Source organism: Bufo bufo, chromosome 1 (genome assembly GCF_905171765.1).
Source record: "Bufo bufo chromosome 1, aBufBuf1.1, whole genome shotgun sequence".
Lineage (NCBI taxonomy): Eukaryota > Metazoa > Chordata > Amphibia > Anura > Bufonidae > Bufo > Bufo bufo.
In genome coordinates, this window is record NC_053389.1 from 133485477 (window position 1) to 133511109 (window position 25633).

Consider the following 25633-nt stretch of genomic DNA (forward strand, 5'->3'; position numbering starts at 1 on the left):
AGAGAACATCTACATCAGAGGAGACATCACTGGTTGTAATAGGTATGTAGTGATGTATTACCCTGTATGTTTTGTAGCGCTGTATGTAATGTTTTCCAAGTTTCTCTGTTTCCAAGTAGGGCTATAGGGAAGTGGTTAGGTTGACAATTTGGCATGGGGGGGGGGAGTTGCTGTTTAAATTTTTACCTCTGGAAGCAAAAAATCTAGGTGGACCCCAGCACCAGGGCCCATGAGCCTGATCTACAGGCTTCCTTCTGCAGCACTTGTGTGAGCTGTTCAGTACATCTTAGGCTGCACTCTTTGACGTTCTCCCTGATGTCCCCTGCCAGTATCCGGCTCCTGATTACTCCAGTTCATTGATGCAAGGCAGCCCATACCTGTGTCCTGACATTTTTTACAGAGTATGGAAGTCCAACATGTGGTCTTTTCCCATGGAAAAAGTTGCTAAAAAGTGGTCTTTGGTTGGATAGGGGGTGGTTGGTTTATAGAGGAGCAGTTTCCATAGAGCATTAGGTAGGAAAACTGGTCACAGTAAAATGTGTCTGGAAAGGGAGGGGGTCTTCTCAAATGGATGGTCTTCTAGGGAGGTTTCGATGTATTATATTAGCAAAATTTCTTAGGTCACAAGATATTGTAGGACAGACCTTAATGTTTAGGCACTGAGTCAGCCAGGCATCTATAGAAATACATAGTCCCAGTTCTTACTACTGCCTCCTTTCCCTCGGTGGCTCCCTAAACTGATTTGAATGCTAGAGATCCACTTTAATGGTTTAAGAATTTTGTCCACCAGATTTGATCTTATATAAAAAATTGTAATGATATAAATTGAGGGTCACAAAATATATTAGTTTGGCTGACAGCTGTCTCTCCTAACCTCCCCATACACACGCACAGTCGGGTTGGGGAGAGGGAAAAGAGGTCGAAAGATACATCTGGTGGCTGCTTTTCTTCCCAAGAACAAAAAAAATTGGGTATGTTGAAATCCAAATGCTCTATCCTTATCTCACTCTATAACCACCTTCAGGTAGATGGTTGGCTGGTTCCACCGAAATGAGTGGATTTGACCAACATGCCTCAAACATGTATGGTCACCTTTGCACAAACTGTACTTAAGGTTTAGGGCATTTTGCCTTGTGCATTATATATGTATTCACTTTACTAGTTCATTATTGGATGTACAGGACAATTATACTGTATTGTAGTCCAGGATCTCAGTCCTCATTGTACAGTAATGCGAGTTTCTGCATGATTGGAACAGAAAGACTTTTCTTTTGCAGAATGTGTCATTGAAATGCAAAGAGAGCCTAGGACTATAGATAAAGTGGAGGGAACCGGAACTGCTTAGAAACAGTGGGGACTAATCCATTAGTGGAGTGGATATAACATAGGTGATGCTAGCACTCAACAAGGTAGGATATACGCCGCTGCACTATGTAGTACCGAAATATGACCTGGTGAGCAGGAAGGTGGATATGATGCTGTCCTTCTTTGTAGATGTCCAAGCCTCTTATGGAGAAGAAAAGAAGAGCCAGAATTAACAATTCTTTGGAACAACTGAAAACCTTACTAGAAAAGCATTACAGCTATAATGTAAGTAATGGAGTGACCGGTATAGGGTATCTATGCATTATTAAACATTGTGTGGAGATAAGCAGGTCCAGTTCTGGTCATTAATCTGCATTGTGTTATAATAGTATGTTCTGTATCTGGATCATTGTGTTATGATGCAATGTAATAATGTACGATCGCAGCCCTACATCCTGTATAACAAGGATTAGCAACCTCCGGCACTCCAGCTGTTCAGAAACGACAGTACCCAGAATCCTCCTTTAAATTCTATGGTTGTTACAAGAACAGCCAAGTAAATGTGCATGCTGGAAGTGGTAGTTTCACAGCAGCTGGAGTGCCAGAGGTTGCTGATCCCTGGTGTATAAGATAACCTAAGGATGATAGACCTTCATTGTGTTAGGATAATGTTCTAGATCTGTTTGCACAACCAAAACTGTAATATAAGATATTCTAACGTTGAATTATTGACCCACTGTATAGTGTTACATATATTGTTCTATTCTGGATAATTGAATGATATTACAGTGGTATAACTTTGGATATCAGCCTGGCATTCTGAACCTATGGAATAGGGATCAGTGAACCTATGATAGCACGTTCTAGGTCTTGATGAATTGAGAACTTACCTATACTGTGTTATAATGTATTGTTCTAGCTCTGGATCATTGTTATAATACAGTACCTACATTGACCTACATTGTGGTAAGATAATCTATAGAATGGGGATCACTGTGCTATCTCATAGCTCATGCTCTCTTCTTTTGTATGGGAGTTCTGAGAACAGATAAAGAAGTGCGAATGTTGGAAGTTGTTGTTTCACAACAGCTGAAATGCTGAGGTTGCTGAACCTTGTTCTAGTTCTTCCTTTTGCTAACTTGCAATAAGTCTGGAAAATTCAGCTGTATGATAATAATGTTTGATACTATAGCTCTGGATTATTCACCAGCAATTGACTAGGTTTGTGTTTCTGTCCAGGTGAGGAAGAGGAAGTTGGAGAAAGCAGATATCTTAGAGCTGACTGTGAAACACATCGAGAACCTGCTCAGTATGAGACAAGAAGGTAAGTTATTATTTTGCAAGAACGAGGAAGTGAGGAGAGATCTGGAGATAGAGGCTGTTGGAAAGAGAGTGAAATTGCAAATAAACCTGAGATTTTTATCTATAGTCCTATTGCCAGTCTTGTGTCGGTGACTACTGGTCCAATCCATGAAGCCAGCTATTGAGGAAAATTTTGATGTATCTAAAACTATTTTTGTCATCTGATATAAGCAGTGTCCGATGTGTCTGGTGACCACTTATCCCAAAATGGGAGAAGGAAGCTGTCCAGGTTTGTCATGTCTGTGGCCAACTTAATATTTAGGATGGTAATAGACTTCTTCAAAGAAACTATTCAACATATTAGATTTTTATTTGAATTCTATCATCTGGGTACATTAGGATGAATTAGGAAGATGAAATCTAATACTCAAGGCAGCATTGATGATATGTCATGACTTGTTATCAGGGCAGCAGTATCTGTTGTCTTGTAAGTGACCTGCCTTTACTAGTCAGTCCAATGATGTGCTAATTAACTTACTCATTGCAGGAATGGCTCCAGTGGATCAAGAAGGGATCATTGAGTATAAAGAAGGATTCAAAGGCTGTCTGAACAAACTCAGTTCCTATCTAACGAGGACAAAGACTTCACAAGAGAAACTTGGACTGATGCTTGTAGATCACCTCAATGTCCTTGATACTCAGGCTTATGATGGCCACATTCAAAATTACCAAGTCCCAACTAGTCTTACATTACCAGAGTTACCAAAGCAGTCAATAGCATTACACCCAAATCATTATAGGGTGGAAAATAGCATGAGCTACTTGGAATCTAGAAACATTCAAAGGAAAAAATTATCAGGAAACACAACCTTAAATGAAGAAGCATTGATAAAAGGACAACAGATTTTAACCCAAGATATACATGGAACAAGTTCTACTTCTTCTTCTTCATTTCCAAACAACCTGTACCCACCAAACTCATGTCAGCAACCAACAAATGCATGCTGGAGACCCTGGTGATATGACAGCCTAAATACAGTATATTCCTTATGTGACTTCACATTGTCCATGGGGTGGTTTCCTAATGAAGTTCATGAAGGGTGGATAGGTTGTAAATGTATGAATGTATAGCATATTGTGTGTAAATAAACATAATAATAATCTACATTAGCATGACGACGTAGCTTGGTTGTCCTGGACAACAGGGCAAGCCTTAGGTTGTACCGCTAATGGTTTGTCATATAGTGGCCAAATAATACAATCCTACAGAATCCAAATAATGCATAGTAACATCGTTTGTAAGGCTGAAAAAAGACATCCATCCATCCAGTTCAGGCTAATTTCACATCTGCATTTTAGTTTGATCCAGCAGGGATCAGCAAAAATGCTTCTGTTAGAATAATACAACTGGCTGCATCCGTTATGAACAGATCCGGTTGTGTTATCTTTAAAATGGCCAATCCGGCACTAAAACCTTTGTAAGTCAATGGGCGCCGGATTCGTGTTCTTTTGTGTCTGACATTGTGTTTCATGATCTGTCTTGCTCCGCATCCCATGCAGCATTTTTCTGTCAGGTATGGCAAGGCAACCAAATGGAACAGAATACATTCTGGTGCATTTCGTTCCGTTCAGTTCAGTTTTGTCCCCATTGACAATGAATGTGGACAAAACTGAAGCGTTTTCCTCTGAGATTCTATGATGGATCTCTATACCGGAAAGGAAAAACGCTTATGTGAAAGTAGCCTCAGCCTGTTATCCTGCAGAGTTGATCCAGAGAAAGGCAAAAAACCTCATGGGCTAGAAGCCCATTTTCCTAATTTTGGAAGACTCCAATCAGGAAATTAGAATAACTCCCTAGATCAACAACCTCTTCAGAAATCTAATAACTATAACCTGTAATATTATTACACTCCAGAAATACATCCAGACCCCTCTTGAACTCTTTGAGTGACTTCACCATCACAACCTCCTCAGGCCTCTGGTAGGGCCTATCTTCCATGAGAGCAAAAGGATCAGGTATATTGAACCCCAACTGCTTGACACTTCTTGTTAGTGGAGCATTGAAAGGCCTCCACACACATTTGATGGTTGACCAGTTCCACCAGAAGGGGCTGCTTTGGCCAACATTCATCTAATATTTCCCCCTAAAAATAAGGAGATTCTAAAAAGGAGCAACCATTGACCCTTCATGCTTATGCAGAAACCAAAGATCTTCTCTGGAACATGTTGCAACTGGACAGTCCCTTCTCCAGTGAGGATCTCTTGAAGATCACTTCGGATTTGGCAGCTGATCTGATGGGACAATTTCATCAAATAGCACAAATAAATAACAATCTGCCAAATCGCTCATTTTTTGCACAGGAATGGTCCATTTGTTATGGAATATATTAATATAATGGACACTTGCTTGTCACTTACAAAATGGTGTCTGTCCGAGAGACAACCCCCAGTATGCATTCTATGATTGAAACTATTTGCAGCAAAAACGTGATGTGTAAAGGTGGCACTCTTTGTGTTGATACATGGAGAGCATTGTTAAATGAGAAGAAAGGTAAACTTACTGATGACAAAATAGTAAGTGCAGTGGAGGTGTGGCTTGACTGCAGCAAAGAATTTGAACGGACGGGGGAGAACAGACATATAATGAAAAGACAGAAAGATATTACTGTATGCCTGGTAACTTACCCGGGCCGAGAAAGCCACCACCTTATAATAATGGTGTCATCGAGAAGAAGGGGGGGGGGGTGGACCTGTGCCGTATGTGGGCAACAGAATCCTCCCTCTCGTGTTATGTGCCTTGCATGTGGTGCTCCACGCCCACATAGCCACATTCCTGTAGCTCCCCGGCACCTCCTCCCCACAGCTCTGCATGAGACACCGTCATATTCCCAGCCGACGCCCACGACTGGACTGTTAACCCCCGATAACCCAGATCCCTCCGTCCTGCCTGTAAGCCCACAAATTCAAGCACTCTATCCCATGATAAATCCTGATGGCACATTCAGTCTGCCACCGCAGGTTGTTCAAGTGATGGTCGGGAAGAAGGAGGAGGAGGATGGGGAAGAGGATGATGGGGATGAGAACCCAGCAGAAGCCCTCCATACATACAACTTTCCCCTCTCCTGCAGATATGAGCACTCCTAAATGGCGGTCAGACTTGACCGTGGAGGAGCGGCGGATACAGTATGAGTTACATGAGATAAAAGAACAGATAAAGAATGTGGCAGGAGAACAGTCTGAATTTTTGAGATATGCAAATAAGACCATTTTATCCAAAGCAATACCCAGGGGACCACCTAGATATGTGTCATTCACACCAAATCAGCTGTATTCAATTGTCAGTCAGTTGCCAGACCCGAGACCCACCCCATGCCGTTTTACCATAAATTAGATCAAATATACAAGACATATGGGTGCACGTGGTCAGATCTGCAAAGTATAGTAGAGAACAAAACTGGAGAATACTCAGGCCTCATTCTGGAGAAACTCAAGAAGCCAGAAGGTGTATATGATGACCGTACCTCGGGATTGGGGACTTCATGACACAAATGGAAAAATGGGTGAAGGACAAGTTATCTGACCAGTCATCCACGCTGCAAGACATGACTCAGGACAGGACTGAATCAGTGTAAAAATTTGTGCAGAGAGTGAAACAAAATTATAGGGACATAGGGTTCAGCGTGAACGAGCCCGTACACATGAGTGTCTGAGACTGGACATCAACAAAGCACTAACCACATGTCGCCCCAAGTGGAAGGCTTTACCCATAGACATACTCGAACAAGTTGCCAAAGGACTTGAAGGGAACAACAAGAGAACCAGGGTGGCTGTGATTGCCGCCATGTCAGGGGAGGAGAGTGGGGACCGCCCCCCCCCCACGTACTTACTATGGGTGTGGAAAACCGGGACATATATAAAAGGAACTGTCGCAGTCGACACCTCTGCCCCTCCTATCAGCAATATCGGCAGTTGCTTCCTAATGGTCCTCAGAACAATCAGTCCACCAAGCAAAGATGTGTTGAACACAATATTACCACATATCCCAGAATGCCTTTGGGCTAAGGGGCCCCAAGACATAGGACGCCTGAATGTCCCTCCCGTCTCGGTGCTCCTAAAAGACCCTAACGTGCTGCCTTACAAAGCCCAATACCCGCTGTCAATGCAACAGCAGGATGCAATTACGCAGCAGGTATGTGCCCTGTTGCAAAATGGAGCATTAGTGGAGACCACCTCTCCGTGTAACACGCCCCTGTACCCAGTACGGAAAAAGCCAGAGAGAGGTAAATCCCCGACATACAGGATGGTACAAGACTGTTGTACCTAATCCACACACCCTGCTGTCTGGAATTCCACCGGTTGCCAATACCTTCACTGTGATTGATCTGGCTAACGCTTTCTTCTCTGTTCCTCTAAAAGAAGATTGTCGATATTTCTTTGCATTCACACATGCAGGCAAGCAATACACTTGGACTGTGATGCCTCAGGGAGCACAGAATAGCCCCTCATGCTTTAGCAAATCCATGTCCTCCGTGCTCCAACCATGGTAGGCAGACAACCCGGAGGTCGAACTCCTACAATGCGTGGATGATCTCCTCCTTTGTGCTTCAAGCTTTCAGGAATGTCTGGCCAGCTAAATCTCTCTCCTACAGTTCCTGGCCGAATTGGGCTGCAAACTGTCTCAAACCAAACTCCAATTGTGTTTACCCAAGGTAGTCTTTCTTGGCCACTGTATTGCCCAAGGTAGTAAACACTTGACAGATTCCAGGAAAAAGGCGGTTTCAAACATATGGATACCAGACACTCCACACCAATTGCAGACCTTCTTAGACCTCATTTCCTACTGCCGACCCTGGATCCCTGATGCCTCAGTGCTGATGCAGCCCCTATATGACTGTATTCCCCGGGATGCAACCTCTCCATTCCAGTTAACAAGGGAGGCTAATGAGTCCTTTGACAAGTTGAAGACAGCAATTGCAACCGCTCCAGCCCTTGGGATTCCTAATTACAGCCTTCCCTTCAGGCTGTATGTCATGGAACGTCAAGGTCACGCTACTGGAGTTCTTATCCAAACTCATGGTGGACGCAACAGACCGCTGGGCTATTACTCTAAGCGCCTTGACCCTGTAGCCAGAGCTACCCCTTCCTGTGTCAGAGCTGTCCATGCTGCCAGCTCTCTTCTGGATGTCACATCTGACGTTGTGCTTGGGCCCCCTCTCACTATATTGGCTCCGCATGACATCTCTGCCATCCTCCAGCAGACACAACCCAAACACCTCACTGCACAACACCACCTCCAGCTGCAGTGTAGTCTGCTCCTGCCAGATAATGTCATTATTCAGAAATGTCACATCCTTAACCCTGCTGCACTCCTTCCTCTTCCAAGGGGGAAGTAAACTAGAGATTCAGGAGAAGCTTCTGAAGATTTTATTGATCTGCATGCTGAAGAAGATCTTCAGGAAGAAGAACTAAGGACCTCAACTGACTCTCTTTACCAGAAACAGGATCATGATTCCATCACAATGATGGAAGCTGAAGTAGGGACACCACCATCGGTCCAAGACACTCTCATTGGATTCTCTTTGTGGACAGCTCAAGGTACGCCGATGACAAAGCAAAATTCCATACAGGCATGGCAGTCACTAGTGAGCATGAAGTGCTGTGTGCAAGACAATTGCGCCCAGACCAGTCAGCACAGGAGGCTGAACTCATTGCCCTCATTGAAGCCTGCCTCATGGCAAAAGATTCCACCGCTAATATCTACACGGATTCCAGATATGCCTTTGGAGTGGTTCATGACTTTGGACTAATATGGAAGGTACAGGATTACATCACAGCCGCAGGAACCCCAATCAAAAATGCCTCAGCAGTAGCGGCCCTAATGGCAGCAGTACTCCTGCCCACTCAAGTGGCAGTGATCAAGGTAAGGGCCCATACATGAACTGACACTTCTGAGGCCAGAGGAAATGCCCTAGCTCAGGGGTGTCAAACTCAAATTCATCGGGGGCCGCATCAGCAGTTTGGTCACCCTCAAAGGGCCGGAAAACTTACAGTTACTTGGCTTGGCCCTTGGGGATCTCGGACGCCACTTCCACACTTTGGCCGGGATCTCGGTGGAGCTGATGAGGTGTTTTGTCCTAATGAGAAAGATTTCATAATAAGTATTTGGAGATAATAGCAGCCCCCAGTAATAACAGCCCCCAGTAATAACAGCCCCTCTGTGCCAGTAATAACAGCCCCCGCCAGTAATAACAGCCCCCTTTGCCAGTAATAACAGCCCCCCCTTTGCCAGTAATAGCTGTCCCCAGTAATAACAGCCCCCAGTAATAACAGCCCCTCTGTGCCAGTAATAACAGCCCCCAGTAATAACAGCCCCTCTGTGCCAGTAATAACAGCCCCCTTTGCCAGTAATAACAGCCCCCCCTTTGCCAGTAATAACAAACAGCCCCCGCTTTGCCAGTAATAACAAACAGCTCCCCCTTTGCCAGTAATAACAGCCCCCGCCAGTAATAACAGCCCCCCCTTTGCCAGTAATAACAAACAGCCCCCCTTTGCCAGTAATAACAAACAGCCCCCCCTTTGCCAGTAATAACAGCCCCCCCTTTGCCAGTAATAACAAACAGCCCCCCCTTTGCCAGTAATAACAGCCCCCCCTTTGCCAGTAATAACAGCCCCCGCCAGTAATAACAGCCCCCGCCAGTAATAACAGCCCCCGCCAGTAATAACAGCCCCCCCTTTGCCAGTAATAACAAACAGCCCCCCCTTTACCAGTAATAATAGCCCCCCCTTTGCCAGTAATAACAACCCCCCCTTTGCCAGTAATAACAGCCCCCCCTTCGCCAGTAATAACAGCCCCCGCCAGTAATAACAGCCCCCTTTGCCAGTAATAACAGCCCCCCCTTTGCCAGTAATAACAGCCCCCCTTTGCCAGTAATAGCAGCCCCCAGTAATAACAGCCCCCAGTAATAACAGCCCCTCTGTGCCAGTAATAACAGCCCCCGCCAGTAATAACAGCCCCCTTTGCCAGTAATAACAGCCCCCCCTTTGCCAGTAATAACAGCCCCCGCCAGTAATAACAGCCCCCCCTTTGCCAGTAATAACAAACAGCCCCCCTTTGCCAGTAATAACAAACAGCCCCCCCTTTGCCAGTAATAACAGCCCCCCCTTTGCCAGTAATAACAAACAGCCCCCCCTTTGCCAGTAATAACAGCCCCCCCTTTGCCAGTAATAACAGCCCCCCCTTTGCCAGTAATAACAGCCCCCGCCAGTAATAACAGCCCCCCCCTTTGCCAGTAATAACAAACAGCCCCCCCTTTGCCAGTAATAACAGCCCCCGCCAGTAAAAGTATTGTACATAATAAAAATAATAAAAACACATACTTTCCTCCATGTCAGTGATGCGATGCAGGCCTCTTCTGGCCTGTGTCCCATGCTGTATGGCTCAGGCAGAGCGATGACGTCATTGCGTCGCCTGCTCCGGCCTCTGATAGGCTGCAGGCACTAGGCCGGCAGCCTATCAGAGGAAGGGAAAGGGACACGCCTCTCCCTCCCCTACCGCAGCACAGGCAGGCATCTGTATCGCTGTCCTGAGGACGGCGATACAGATGACTGGAGATGAGCGCTTCCACAATGGAAGCGCTCATCTCCCTGTGCCCAGCCGCCGCCGCCAGCTCGCTCGCCTGCCGCATATCGGCGGCGGCTGCGCGGGCCACATGACGAGGTCTGGCGGGCCGGATTCGGCCCGCGGGCCTTGTGTTTGACACCCGTGCCCTAGCTGATCAAACAGCGAAGAGAGCAGCAATGGAAGAGGAAGGAGCCCAGACAGAACAGATCCTGACAGTACAAGAAGATCTGGAGCAAGAGGAAGTCCTACTGGGACCTACTGAAACAAATGCAGAAACAGGCCACTCCCAGGGAAAAGGAAACCTGGTTGAAAGAGTCAGCCCTCGAAGAAGAATCTGGACTCTGGACACAGGGATAGAGAGTATGCCTACCCTGAACTCTCTATCCCCGAATGGACGCAATAGCTCATGGGCCTACCCACCAATCCAAAACCATCATGAAAGAGATAAAATATGGGTGGCCCCAGGGATCACCCCAGTCCTGGTGAGACATACTCAACCGTGCCTCATCTGCGCAGAGTGTAATCCAGGTAGAACCGAGCCCGCGCCCCGGAAATGTCTGCCAAAGTCCTTATACCCCTTTCAGAGTATACAAATCGACCACATGCAGATGCCAAAGTGCCAAGGGTTTCAATATGTTCTGGTAGGGATAGACTTGGTGGCCAGAAGCCTACCCTGTCCGAAATCAGACAGCGACTACTACTGCTAAAACACTGATGCAGGAGCTTGTCTGTAGGTTCGGAGTACCTGAGGTCATTGAGAGTGATCAGGGCCCAGCATTCACTGCCAGATTATCCTAAGAAGTCTGGGAAATGGTAGGGTCTCACCTGGAGTTATCACACCCCCTACAGGCCCCAAAGCAGCGGCAAAGTTGAAAAATTGAACGGGGTGTTGAAGTAAAAAATGTTGGGTTCAGTGCTTGCCTATAGCACTCTTATCAGTTAGGCACACACCAAGGCCTCCACACAAACTGCCACCATACAAGATCCTATTTGGGACAGGGCTTAGAATGGGACAGTATTTCCTGCAACAGTTACAAATGCATTATGAATCTGTTGCCAAATATGTGATAGCTCTGAGTAAACAATTGTCTAGCATACATGCACAATTTTTCTCTTCCATTCCAGATCCTAACTCCCAAGAAGGAAGCCATACTCTGAAACCTGGAGAGTGGGTGGTGGTCAAGAAGCATATCAGAAGCACCCTCGAACCATGATACAAGGGACCTTACCAGGTGCTGCTGACCACCCCAACTTCTGTAAAACTCGAGGGGAGACCCAACTGGATCCACGCATCACACTGCAAAAGAATACGAGTGCCAGATGACAGCCATAGCAGAGCCCACCTTTGAAGATACTATGGCCGCCGAGACAGGATTTTCTGACACCAACCTGTAGTTAGAATTGATGAAATACAATACTGACACACACAATAAGACAAACTGTTACATATGCGGGGGATGGGGCACGCCCACACCTAGGCACAGTGTCCTTGCATCTGCCTCCTGAGACTGAAAGCTGCTTCCTCACCCTTTACACCAACACTAGCGTGAATGACTCTGCCTGTGAAAATTGGAAGAGAAAATACCCCCTGGTAGTAAAAAACCCCAAACGAGGTGAAGGCATAACCATATACCCCGGTAACTACACCTGTTACTTTAACCCTGGCCGTTCACAGAGGGGTACTGCTCATCCTACAGCAACCTGTCCACTGAGACACAGAATCAGAGGGTATCTTTGTGGGACATCTATTGGATCTGTGTAGATGGAAAAATAAGAACTAGGTTAGAAGACAATTGGTCCCGTGAATGCGCCCTAGCGAAAGCCATAATGCCCCTTCACATACTAGAAGATGACCCCACAGTTAGAGGGTATACTTAAAAAACCTATTTAGGGAGGTCAAAAAGGAAGGCCTCCCCATAGGGGAGCTTTGACCCACATGTGTATAAAGACGCAATAGGAGTCCCAAGGGGGGTCCCCAACGAGTTTAAGGCCAGAGATCAGGTGGCAATAAACAAGCTTACTAACCTCTCAGAGGAATTAAAATGTAACTCAGGGATAACAGACCCATGGGATGAGTACTTTGGATGGTTCAAAAATTGGAAATCCTTCCTCACCCAGATAGGTATGGTGATAGTCTTAATGCTAGTATTAATGTCAGTAGTGTTATGTTGCATTGTACCCTGTATCCAAAAAATATGTGAAAAAATTGTGACTTTAACTACTGAACAGCCCATCATGCTTGCTATATGGTGAAGAAGAAATGGAAACCAAAGAATTCAACACAAGTTCCCCTACCAATTACGATGTCGTACCGAGATAGGGAAAGATGAATCCCAGGGTACTATCATAAGTCTGATTAACCGGGAGTCTACCCAAAAGGGGTAGGTTGTCGCCACTGTGGGTGAAGAGGATTGCGAATGGTATTCCCAGGGGTTCACTAGGCAGGGAAAGTTCTACAATCAAGAATCCAAGGGGGGGCTGTTATAGAATATAATGGACACTTGCTTGTCACTTACAAAATGGTGTCTGTCCGAGAGCCCACTCCTCCCACTAATATAGAGGGTATTAAATATGTGAAGCCCCCACCTAATAAATTAGAGTTATGCTTTGACCTTATATAGTGTCAGTGTTATTTCTCTCGCCGTGCATGCATGTATCTATCTATCTATCTATCTATCTATCTATCTATCTAACTAATTTGGAGCAGTGTATCAACCTACCTGGCCATTGATCAGAACCAGATTAGGCTTGGGTACCTCTCATGATTAGGTTATTGCTATTTATACAGTTTCCTGATATCTTAGTGTAGTGCCACGACAGGTTAGGGACTATCCCTCAGATATACAAGAAAAGGATGAGAGCTGCACACCCTTCAATGGTGGGTGCTCGAAGAAGACATGCGTCATTCAATTCCAATGGAGAGATCTATGGCACACAAAAGATTCAGAGCACACTTTACCCATCGAAGGCCACAGATCCCTTGATAAAGGTCGTCATCCGACCGAAACATTGGGACTACTTTCACGGCCTGCTACATTTGTATACACTCTGGATTAAACTAAACACAAAATGATGTAAAACTGCACGATATGTATTAAAGCATCACTTGAAAAGAATCTTTGGTGTGCCATAGATCTCTCCGTTGGAATCCCTCAGATATAGACGTAGAGGCAGTGGTGCTTCAGCTGTTGACCAGGGGGTGAATGTCTGGGCGGAGAAGGCCTTGCACGATCCTGACACACTAATTGATCATCTTTTCACACCATTACTGACCATTACTAATTCAGATTTTTTTTCCGGTGAATTTTCCTGGTCTCACAAGCAGAACCGTATACACCATATGTTGCACAATGCCAGCCGGCTCCATATCTAATTGACTGTTGTAGGAGCTGACACCGGTTAATCAGGACTCTGTGTTACAGAGAGACACTCGGGTGAAATAATAGGACAGACCCCACAGGCGCTGAGTATTGCAGAGCGTGGATTAAGGCATGGTTTTTATTCACTCTAACTGTAACTGGTGACTATTGCTGCAAGGAAATAAGTTTGGCCATCATACCCATCATCATAGGAATGAAGGGACACAATGCAAAATCACTGCATGTAGACACTGAATTCAACTGCAACAAACCCTCTGCTGTGAGAAGCAGCCTCTACTGCAGCAGCTGAAATATTTCATTCTAATCAGTGTGGGACTGGGGTGCCTAGAGCCCACCAGTAGAATTAGCTCTGGGGGCTCACCATACAGTTACATGCTGATACTGGAATATAATATTGGGGGTGGGTATTGGGCAATGAAAAAAAGTTTTTTTTTTTGTGTCATTGCATCCAAGGACCTTGACTTTTTTATTTTATTTAATGGCTTGTTTTTTGCAGGTTTTGCACCATTTGGGGGTACATGTAAATCATTGATTGTTATATTTTTTTTTACATTGTAGGGGAGGGAGGCAACTGAGTAAAAAGTAGTATATCATCATTTTTAAATTATTTTATTTTATTTATTTATTTTTTTGAGTTTTGTAAATACTTTATTCTGAATAATAAGCAGAAAATACAAAAGGTACAATAGGGTACTTATTACATAGAGTTCACATTCTTATAAGCAAACATATTCAAGTACCTACAATAGGTGGGGGGGGGGGAGAAGGGAAGGAAGGGAAGAAAAAAAAAGGGGGGGGGGGATCTTCCGACTGCATCTATATTTGCCCGATTCAAAGCCCTTTTGATACTAAGAGGAGAATCCTCTGTATTTTTTTTCAGGGGGACCACATGGCCTCAAACATATGTGTTCTTTTGGATTCCCACCCTGCAATCTGCTCCATTCTATACAGTGCGTCACATTTCGCTATCCATTGGGAGATGAATGGGGCTTTGCGACTCCTCCAATTAAACGCTATCAGAACTCTCGCAGCCGCGAAGAGTTGGCCTAACAAGGAGGAGACTTGTCTATTTCCCTTAACCTCTCCTAATAAACCCAGCAGGCACCCCTTAGCTGAGGGTATGAACTGTACGTTACCTATCTTTGAACATAAGGAACAGACCTGATTCCAGTATCTAGAAAGAGCAGGACATGACCACCATATGTGTAGTAGGGAGCCCTCCGCGTTGAAACACCTCCAACACTTGGAGTCACAGTCTGGATAAATGAGATGTAACTTTTGGGGTGTGTAGTACTACCTAGTGATCCATTTGTAAAGGTTTTCCTGCAGCTTTACACATCTGGATATCCTGGGTGCAATAGAACAGATTTGCGCGACTTCCCTGTCTGTGAAATGGACGCCGAGATCTTTTTCCCACATACGGATGAAGCTATATGAGTCGGGTCTGGCCTGGGAAACCAACACAGAGTAGAGCTGTGCCACTTTTTTTTTGGGAGGTACCCTGGATAGTGTCATTTTTTCAAACTGTGTCATAGAAGCAGACAAAGAGATCTTTTTTTCCCCCCAAGTATTGTTTAATGTACAGCTTGTGGATAAAGGATAATGCTTGCAGTTTAGGGTGAGTATCCCATCCGTCTAAGAGGAGTCCCGATGAATCTAGAAGGTCAACTAACTGAAGGGACATCTCTTTGAGGTCTTCTGGCAAAGTGGAGCCCAAGATCCCCCCAGAACTCCACAGAATATCCCTCACCTGAAGCACAGGCGACACTTCGTGATTTGAAAGCAGTACCTTAGATAGATCAGAATGCCATACTCTCAATGTGTTTTTTGTCATGGTGCTAAGTGGTCTGATCTGCTGAGACATATCTCTAGGGGGTAAAAGAAGGAGTGTTCTCAGGGGGGGCATGATCCCACCTGATTCCGCCAGGATGTCAAGTCTATCCTCTGAGCTCCTAATCAACTCTAGACATCTCGTCCCCTGAATTGCCTTGAAGTATGTCAGGAAGACCCACTCCCCCTAACCTGTTTGACTGTATCATTGTTGAGTGAGGGAGACGTGGTCTCGATTTCTTCCAGAGAAATCTAGAAAAACATTGTTTCAGTTGGGCAAAAAAGGATTTTGGCAGGTGGATAGGTAATACCGACATGTAGTACAGTATTTTAGGAACTAATATGGACTTAATCAGTGTACGTCTTCCAAACCACGAAGTGAAGGGGACGCTCCATGAGTCAATAGTGGTTGAAATGTTCTTAGGTAAGTTTTGAAAGTTTTCCTCAAATAGATCACATGGATCCGAAGTTATGTTTACCCCTAAGAATTTAATTGAACGCGTTGTCCAGATATATTTGTGTTGCGTCTCTAAGGACGACTGTAAGTCCCTACTGGCCATGACATTTAAAGCTTGGGATTTCGTGGGGTTAATAAGGAAATTGGACATATCCCCAAACCTCTGAAACAAGCCCTGTATAGCAGGAAACGCCTCGGCTGGATTGGTTATGATAACCAATAGATCGTCGGCGAAAGCCGCAAGCTGATGACAGGTGTTTCCCACCCTCAGGCCCTGAATTTTCTCCTCCTGACGTATCGCTTGAAACAGGCACTCCACCACAAGGATAAAGAGCAGGGGGGACAGGGGGCAACCCTGCCTTGTACCATTTCCAATTGTAAAGCTGGGAGATAAAGTACCATTTACCATTACTCTAGCCGTAGGAAAATCATACATAGCCATTGTAGCTCCTATAAACTGGGACGGTATCCCAAACTTTGCCAGGGCCAGACGCATAAAGAGCCAATCTATACGGTCGAACGCTTTTTCTGCGTCTGTCCCTAGGAGGACAAGAGGAATGGAATTCTCCCTGGCATGATGTATAATATTAACTATCCGAGTAGTATTCATTCTTCCCTCCCTGCCAGCCACAAATCCCACCTGTTCCGCATTGATAAGCCGGGTTAAAAAGGGTTGCAACCTAAGAGCAAGCATTTTGGCATACAATTTCAGGTCCGCATTCAAAAGCGAAATGGGTCTGTAGCTGGCACAGAATGAAGGATCCTTACCCTCTTTTGGCAGGATAGTAATTAGGGCAGACAACATTTGTGTCGGGAGCGGATTGCCCTTATATACCTTGTTATATACTTTAAGCATTCTATGTAGCAGTATCGAAGAAAAGGTGGTATAATACCCCGAGGTTAATCCATCCGGTCCAGGACACTTATGTCTAGGGACCGTACTTAAAGCCTTATTTAATTCTTGTAACGTAAATGGCTTAGTAAGGGACTGAGCTTGATCATGGGGAATAGCCGGGAGACGTAACCGTGAAAGCCACCTTTTAATTTTTTCTGACCTTATTTCGTTTTCCGCCGTACTGCCTCTTTCCCTAAGATTATATAGTGAGCTGTAATAGGTACTAAATTGTTTTGCAATAAGGTCTGTGGACATAAGTGATCGAGAAGATGTGTCTTTTATAGAATGTATATAGGACTTGACTCTATGTTTTTTTAGACTGGACATCATGAACTTCGATGCCTTGTCCCCATGCGCATAATATTTAAATTTCGCTGACAGTTAAAGTTTGGCTACCCGGTTATTCAGTATGTTCTTAAGCTCCGCCCTTAATCTATTTAGGCTGTCTAACACTTCGGGCGATATCTGTTTTTTGTGTAGTAATTCCAGTTTTTGAATCTGGTCCTGCAATGACACAATAGAGGCTTCCCTTTTTTTTTTGATATGTGAATTCAGAGCAATAAAATGCCCTCTCACAACCGCCTTGTGAGCTTCCCAGACCAGACCCGGCGACATATCCTCCGTCTTGTTGAGACTGAAAAATTTTTCTAGATGCTTTTGTATACTGAGAACATGTTCATGTTTGCTCAACAAAGTCTCATCTAATCTCCATGTAAATTGCGTTTTAGGGAGAGATTTAATCCTAATAGTCAAGTATACGGGGGCGTGGTCTGACAATAAAATATTGCCTATCAATGCTTGGGAACAATCACCTAGAAACCTTGGAGGGACAAACAGGTAATCTAGTCGCTAGTATGAGACATGTGCTACTGAGTGTAGTCTTTTGAGGTTGGGTTCATAGCTCTCCAAACATCAACTAGGCCTAGCTCAGCTACTTTTTTCTTAATTCGTCTAATAGTGACCTGGGATAGCGACGAGGAGCCCGTTGATGTATCCATAGATGGGTTCAAGGCTGCATTAATATCTCCCCCTACTAAAACGGTACCTTCAGCAAAATCCTGTAGCTTTGCTAAAGTGTTTTCCATCCATACTGCCTGAGCTATATTAGGAGTGTACATATTACCTATTGTAATTGTCTGGTTACCCAAGGTCCCCTTCAAAAACAAGTAACGTCCCTCATCATCCTGGAGGGTTGAATGCACCACCAGCGGAACGTTTTTATGAATTGCTATAGAAACCCCTTTCGAGGCCCCAGAAGAGGAGGTACTGTGAAACCATTGGTTGTTTGTCATGTGTGATAGTCGCGGGACATGTCCCTTTTTGAAATGGGTTTCCTGCAAGAGAGCGATGCTCACCTTTTGTTTGTTAAGGAGCTGGCAAATTTGAGTTCGCTTGGGTGGTGCATTCAATCCTCTCACATTATAGGTACACAGTTTTAACTCAGCCATATAAAAGATACGGTTGTCGCCTCATGCCCATAATACACACTACCAATACAGGGAGTGCAGAATTATTAGGCAAGTTGTATTTTTGAGGATTAATTTTATTATTGAACAACAACCATGTTCTCAATGAACCCAAAAAACTCATTAATATCAAAGCTGAATATTTTTGGAAGTAGTTTTTAGTTTGTTTTTAGTTTTAGCTATTTTAGGGGGATATCTGTGTGTGCAGGGGACTATTACTGTGCCTAATTATTAGGCAACTTAACAAAAAACAAATATATACCCAATTTAATTATTTATTTTTACCAGTGAAACCAATATAACATCTCAACATTCACAAATATACATTTCTGACATTCAAAAACAAAACAAAAACAAATCAGTGACCAATATAGCCACCTTTCTTTGCAAGGACACTCAAAAGCCTGCCATCCATGGATTCTGTCAGTGTTTTGATCTGTTCACCATCAACATTGCGTGCAGCAGCAACCACAGCCTCCCAGACACTGTTCAGAGAGGTGTACTGTTTTCCCTCCTTGTAAATCTCACATTTGATGATGGACCACAGGTTCTCAATGGGGTTCAGATCAGGTGAACAAGGAGGCCATGTCATTAGATTTTCTTCTTTTATACCCTTTCTTGCCAGCCACGCTGTGGAGTACTTGGACGCGTGTGATGGAGCATTGTCCTGCATGAAAATCATGTTTTTCTTGAAGGATGCAGACTTCTTCCTGTACCACTGCTTGAAGAAGGTGTCTTCCAGAAACTGGCAGTAGGACTGGGAGTTGAGCTTGACTCCATCCTCAACCCGAAAAGGCCCCACAAGCTCATGATACCAGCCCAAACCAGTACTCCACCTCCACCTTGCTGGCGTCTGAGTCGGACTGGAGCTCTCTGCCCTTTACCAATCCAGCCACGGGCCTATCCATCTGGCCCATCAAGACTCACTCTCATTTCATCAGTCCATAAAACCTTAGAAAAATCAGTCTTGAGATATTTCTTGGCCCAGTCTTGACGTTTCAGCTTGTGTGTCTTGTTCAGTGGTGGTAGTCTTTCAGCCTTTCTTACCTTGGCCATGTCTCTGAGTATTGCACACCTTGTGCTTTTGGGCACTCCAGTGATGTTGCAGCTCTGAAATATGGCCAAACTGGTGGCAAGTGGCATCTTGGCAGCTGCACCCTTGACTTTTCTCAGTTCATGGGCAGTTATTTTGCGCCTTGGTTTTTTCCACACGCTTCTTGCGACCCTGTTGACTATTTTGAATGAAACGCTTGATTGTTCGATGATCACGCTTCAGAAGCTTTGCAATTTTAAGAGTGCTGCATCCCTCTGCAAGATATCTCACTATTTTTGACTTTTCTGAGCCTGTCAAGTCCTTCTTTTGACCCATTTTGCCAAAGGAAAGGAAGTTGCCTAATAATTATGCACACCTGATATAGGGTGTTGATGTCATTAGACCACACCCCTTCTCATTACAGAGATGCACATCACCTAATATGCTTAATTGGTAGTAGGCTTTCGAGCCTATACAGCTTGGAGTAAGACAACATGCATAAAGAGGATGATGTGGTCAAAATACTCATTTGCCTAATAATTCTGCACTCCCTGTATATCGTAGGGTTACAGCATCGTGAGTAGGAAGGAGGGGAGGGGAAAAGGGGGGGAAGGGTACAAAACATACAAAACATATATACCTCTTTAAAATTAGCAAAGATAAAGCCTCAATGACCCGCTGCCTGGATCCAACAGTGCATTTGAAAAACTGAAATGCTACCGTGGTCATCAAGAGGGGGTGGAGAGGACCAGATGACGGGTCCTAAATGTGAAGAACGAGTATATAGTTGTTAATGGTAAGACAAATCTATAAATTGACAAATCGAGAAAATCTATGGTGCATTAGCATCACCATGTGCTGAAAGAGTCCCTGAAAGGACAGCGTTGTTACTAACTTGGTACAGGGAACTGGTGCGTAACCAAACAAGAAGGATTATGCATGTTAAACTTAACTCCCAACTGTCCATAGTGATGGACAACTTACTGGAACTCAGGCACATATGTAGGCCCTGTCAAGCCCTTAAAGGGTTTCTACCACCAGAAATACTGTTATGTAGCTGACTGATATAGCGATTCGCTAATGTCAGCACTACATAACAGTATGTTTCTAACATTAGTCCCTCCAGCCGCCCATCGCGTCCCTCCAGCCTGCCCCGCTCCTGTTGATTGACGTGAAACTTCTCAGTATCTCGTACAAATTCCCGCGTCTGCGCCGTGCGCTTTTGTATTCGGCGCAGGCGCAGTGAGTGAATGCCGCGCTCCTGGTGCCGGCTTCCTCATTGTAACGTAGTTGGCGCAGGCGCAGTGAGGAAGCCGGCGCCGGGAGAATACAGAAGCGCACGGCACAGGCGCGGGAATTGGTACGAGATACTGAGAAGTTTCACGTCAATCAACAGGAGCGGGGTGGGCTGGAGGGATGCGATAGGCGGCTGAAATGGTTAGTGGACGGAGCCCTCTAGGTGCTAATGACGCCCACATAGCACCTAGAGGCTCATTAGCATATCTATAAAAGTGCTTTTTTTAACAAAAACGGCAGCAGGGACTAATGTTAGAAACATACTGTTATGTAGTGCTGACATTAACGAATCGCTAATGTCAGTCAGCTACATAACGGTATTTCTGGTGGTAGAAACCCTTTAAGAAAGTCCCATTTCTGGTGAGGAATGAAGCGAGTCTTGTCACTCTATTTCCAATCTTGGTGCGGACATCAGGGGGTCTCCCGATCTCCTTCCCCTGTGACGATCTTTCAAACGGCTCACTGTGACCCACGGATCCACTCCTGGTAAATCCGGTAAGTCTGTCAGGTCCTTTGCTGAGTGCCAATCAGGGATGTCCAGAGAGGCTATTTCCAAAACGTCACACACCAATGGAATATCAGCCGGAGAGCGCACAGTTAACTTACGGCCTGGCGCATTTATCAATAATCCGAAAGGATGGAGCCAACGTTAAGTAATGCTCTTGCCTCTTAAGATGTCTAGGAGCGGCTTCAACATCCTTCTTTTTTGGAGGGTGATCGGGGATAAGTCCTGAAAGATCAGCACTTCTGCATCTCCAAAAGGGATATATTTTTTGGATCTGGCTGCCCTCATTATCTGATCTTTAGATAAGAAGCTGGATAACCGGCATATCACATCCCTCGGAGGCTCTCCATATTTCGGAGGGGAGCGCAGAGCCCTATGTATTCTGTCCATGGTGAGATCTCCCACAGAGTCGGGGCCTACCAGCGCTGTGAAAAGTTCAGTCACCGCACCTCGCAGGGCATCAGGCCCTATCTCTTCCGGCAGGCGTTTCAGCCTTAGGTTGTTGCGTCGTCCGCGATTGTCCTGATCCTCCACCATCTCATACAGGTGATTAATGTGTGCCTGGGTTCTCTCCAGGCTGCTAGCTACTGCCGCGCTGTGTAATATAATGGCTTCTTGCTGACCTTCCACCCCTTCCACTTTCTCCTTCACTTGCCTGAGGTCGCGCTTGAAGTCCTGCAGGTCTTTGCGGAGGGGGGAAATAGTGTCCGACAAGAGTTCTTTCATAAACCTCCTCGATATAGGCAGGTTCTCTCACTCCAGCTCTGGCTTATGGTCGCTTTCTCTGTCGGAGTCTGCTGAAATCTCCGAAGCTGCCGGGGTTTCCGCTCTCGGCGCCATCTTGGGAGCCTGCTTTGCCACCAGCGGTGCTTTGTTTTCGGACAAATTTGTCCATTTCCCCGTGTCCGGAGCCGTGTTTGTTCGGTCCCAGAGTGTCTTTGGACCTATTTCTCAGTGTCGTGCCCATTTTCTGGCTTGTCTTCTTGGCTCTAAAGAAACTCGTTTTCACAGGACCCAGAGCAGAGCTCACAGCGGCATTAAATTATTTTAATGCCATACTACATTATCTATATTATCCTGTGACATCTGAGGGGTTAAACGGCCCGGTCATTAGAGTGAGATGTCGTCAGGTCCCACACCATCATCATGCTTTGCAGATACGACAAATGTCACAAGCTGGGAAGGGGTTAACCCCTTAAGGACCCATGACGTATCGGTACGGCATGGGTCCCGAGTCCTTTTTTTTTTTATCAATTGTCTTTTTATTGACGATTTTTACAAGAATAAACATGTACATACAAAAAAGAAAACATGACTTTGGTGTACATTATTCCTGATACAAAGATATAACTGAAGTCATTTGAACAGCAAAGAAAAAATTAGCATACATCATATTTTTGTGTATGTATATCTCTATATTGAGTAGGTCTGAGAGAGTACACACACAATGATCATAGATGAGTATTACTATAATAAAAGCCTATAGGCTACTAAAGTAACAAAGTTTCTATTTTTCGCTTTAACTATGCAGAGCTATATAAAATTTACTATAAGAAGGATTCGCACATACAAAGGGGAATGACAAGACTTGACACATTAGGGTTAGGATGGGTAAGGTAAGGTATAGATTCATTCAATTTGAGACATCAAACACCATGTCCCATTGCTTCCAAACCCGGTCAAATTTGTCAACCGAGGCAAGCAATGTAGCCGACATATGTTCGAGGCGTCTAACTTCTAATACACTATCTATGAGGGGTCCCGAGTCCTTAAGGACCCATGACGTACCGGTACGTCATGAGTTTAAAATAAGATTGCGGCGCCACGGGGGGTTAATCCGAACGGGATGCCAGCTCTAATCATTCAGCCGGCATCCTGTCACAACCCCGTATCGGCGATCGCAGCAAACCGCAGGTCAATTCACACCTGCGGTTTGCTGCGCTTTTAGCCGATTCTGATCCCTGCGGTCTCTGACCGCGGGGATCAAACTTTAAAATGCCCGAAATAAAGTTTTATTAACCCCCCCTGCACCTCTGAATGATATTATGTGGGCGGGTGGTGCAGGGGGAATGTCGCAGGCGGTGCGGGAGGCGGGCGGTGAGCAGGCGGGATCGCGATCCCCCGCCCGCCTCCCCTTGAATAATCGTTGGTGGACAGTGGTTATACCAGGATGTCAGCACATTGCTGACACCCTGGTATAAACGGCTGACATCGGTGATGCGATGTCAGCCATTTAACCCTTTCCATACAGCGGTCCGTACGGACCGCTGTATGGAAAAGGTTAACAGCTCAGGGAGCACCCTCCCTCTCCCATCAGGGGGCTGCTGTGCCTTTGCAGCCCCCCGATGGGAGAGGGAGAGAGGCCCCAGACAACCCCCCGACAGCCCCGTCCTTACCCTTCCCCATCTGCGCAGTTGTGGCTACAACTGAGCAGACGGGGAAGGTTCCCATGGCAACAGGACGCCTTCTCAGGCATCCTGCTGTCCATGGTGCTGAACAGATCTATGCTAAAGGCATAGATCTGTTCAGACAAAGTGTAAGTAAAATACAGTACAGTACCCTATATAGTGTACTGTACTGTATTATACAGACATCAGACCCACTGGATCTTCAAGAACCAAGTGGGTCTGGGTCCAAAAAATGTAAAAAAAAGTGAAAAAAGTTAAGATTAAAAAAAAAACATTTATCACTGAATAAAATAAATAAATACACTACACATATTAGGTATCACCACGTCCGTAAAGACCTGATCTATAAAACAGTCATGTTACTTTCCCCGCATGGTGAACGCCATAAAAATAAAAAAATAAAAACTATGAGAAAATTGAAATTTTGCCCACCTTACTTCCCAAAAAAGGTAATAAAAGTGATCAAAAAAGTCGCATGTACGCCAAAATAGTACCAATCAAACCGTCATCTCATCCCGCAAAAATCATACCCTACCCAAGATAATCGCCCAAAAACTGGAAAAACTATGGCTCTTAGACTATGGAAACAATAAAACATGATTTTTTTTGTTTCAAAAATGAAATCATTGTGTAAAACTTAAATAAATAAAAAATATATATACATATTAGGTATCGACGCGTCCGTATAGACCGGCTCTATAAAAATATCACATAACCTAACCCCTCACGGGACCACCGTAAAAAAAAAAAAAAAAAAACGGTGTAAAAAAAAGCCATTTTTGTCATCTTACTTCACAAAAAGTTAAATAGCAAGCGATCAAAAAGTCATATGCACCCCAAAATAGTGCCAATCAAACCGTCATCTCATCCCTCAAAAAATGAGACCCTACTTAAGATAATCGCCCAAAAACTGAAAAAACTATGGCTCTTAGACTATGGAGACACTAAAACATTTTTTTTGTTTTAAAAATGAAATCATTGTGTAAAACTTACATAAATAAAAACAATTGTATACATATTAGGTATCGCAGCGTCCGTGACAACCTGCTCTATAAAATTACCACATGATCTAACCTGTCAGATGAATGTTGTAAATAACAAAAAATAAAAACGTGCCCAAAAATCTATTTCTTGTTACCTTGCCGCACAAAAAAGTGTAATATAGAGCAACCAAAAATCATATGTACCCTAAACTAGTACCAACAAAACTGCCACCCTATCCCGTAGTTTCTAAAATGGGGTCACTTTTTTTGGAGTTTCTACTCTAGGGGTCCATCAGGGAGGCTTCAAATGGGACATGGTGTCAAAAAAAACAGTCCAGCTAAATCTGCCTTCCAAAAACCGTATGGCATTCCTTTCCTTCTGCGCCCTGCCGTGTGCCCGTACAGCCTTTCCTTCTGCGCCCTGCCGTGTGCCCGTACAGCGGTTTACGACCACATATGGGGTGTTTCTGTAAACTACAGAATCAGGGCCATAAATAATGAGTTTTGTTTGGCTGTTAACCCTTGCTTAGTAACTGGAAAAAAAAATATTAAAATGGAAAATCTGCCAAAAAAGTGAAATTTTGAAATTGTATCTTTATTTTCCATTAAATCTTGTGCAACACCTAAAGGGTTAACAAAGTTTGTAAAATCAGTTTTGAATACCTTGAGGGGTGTAGTTTCTTATATGAGGTCATTTTTATGGAGTTTCTACTCTAGGGGTGCATCAGGGGGGCTTCAAATGGGACATGGTGTCAAAAAACCAGTCCAGCAAAATCTGGCTTCCAAAAACCATACGGCGCACCTTTCCCTCTACGCCCTACTGTGTGCCCGTACAGTAGTTTACGGCCACATATGGGGTGTTTCTGTAAACGGCAGAGTCAGGGTAATAAAGATACAGTCTTGTTTGGCTGTTAACCCTTACTTTGTTAGTGGAAAAAATGGGTTAAAATTGAAAATTAAGCAAAAAAATGAAATTCTCAAATTTCATCCCCATTTGCCAATAACTCTTGTGCAACACCTAAAGGGTTAACGAAGTTTGTAAAATCAGTTTTGAATACCTTGAGGGGTGTAGTTTATAGAATGGGGTGATTTTTGGGCGGTTTCTATTATGTAAGCCTCGCAAAGTGACTTCAGACCTGTAGTGGTCCCTAA

At 44.6% G+C, this 25633-nt stretch overlaps 1 protein-coding gene across 1 annotated transcript; it reads left to right on the forward strand.

Annotated features, from left to right (window-relative positions):
- The first annotated feature begins 2 nt into the window (after positions 1-2).
- On the forward strand, positions 3-3682 carry LOC120986878 (transcription factor HES-4-like). Its single transcript, XM_040415568.1, has 4 exons — positions 3-42; positions 1495-1590; positions 2545-2629; positions 3155-3682. Exons 2-4 carry the CDS (start codon positions 1495-1497, stop codon positions 3625-3627), a joined length of 654 nt encoding a protein of 217 aa, XP_040271502.1. The 5' UTR covers positions 3-42; the 3' UTR covers positions 3628-3682.
- The last annotated feature ends 21951 nt before the right edge of the window (positions 3683-25633 follow it).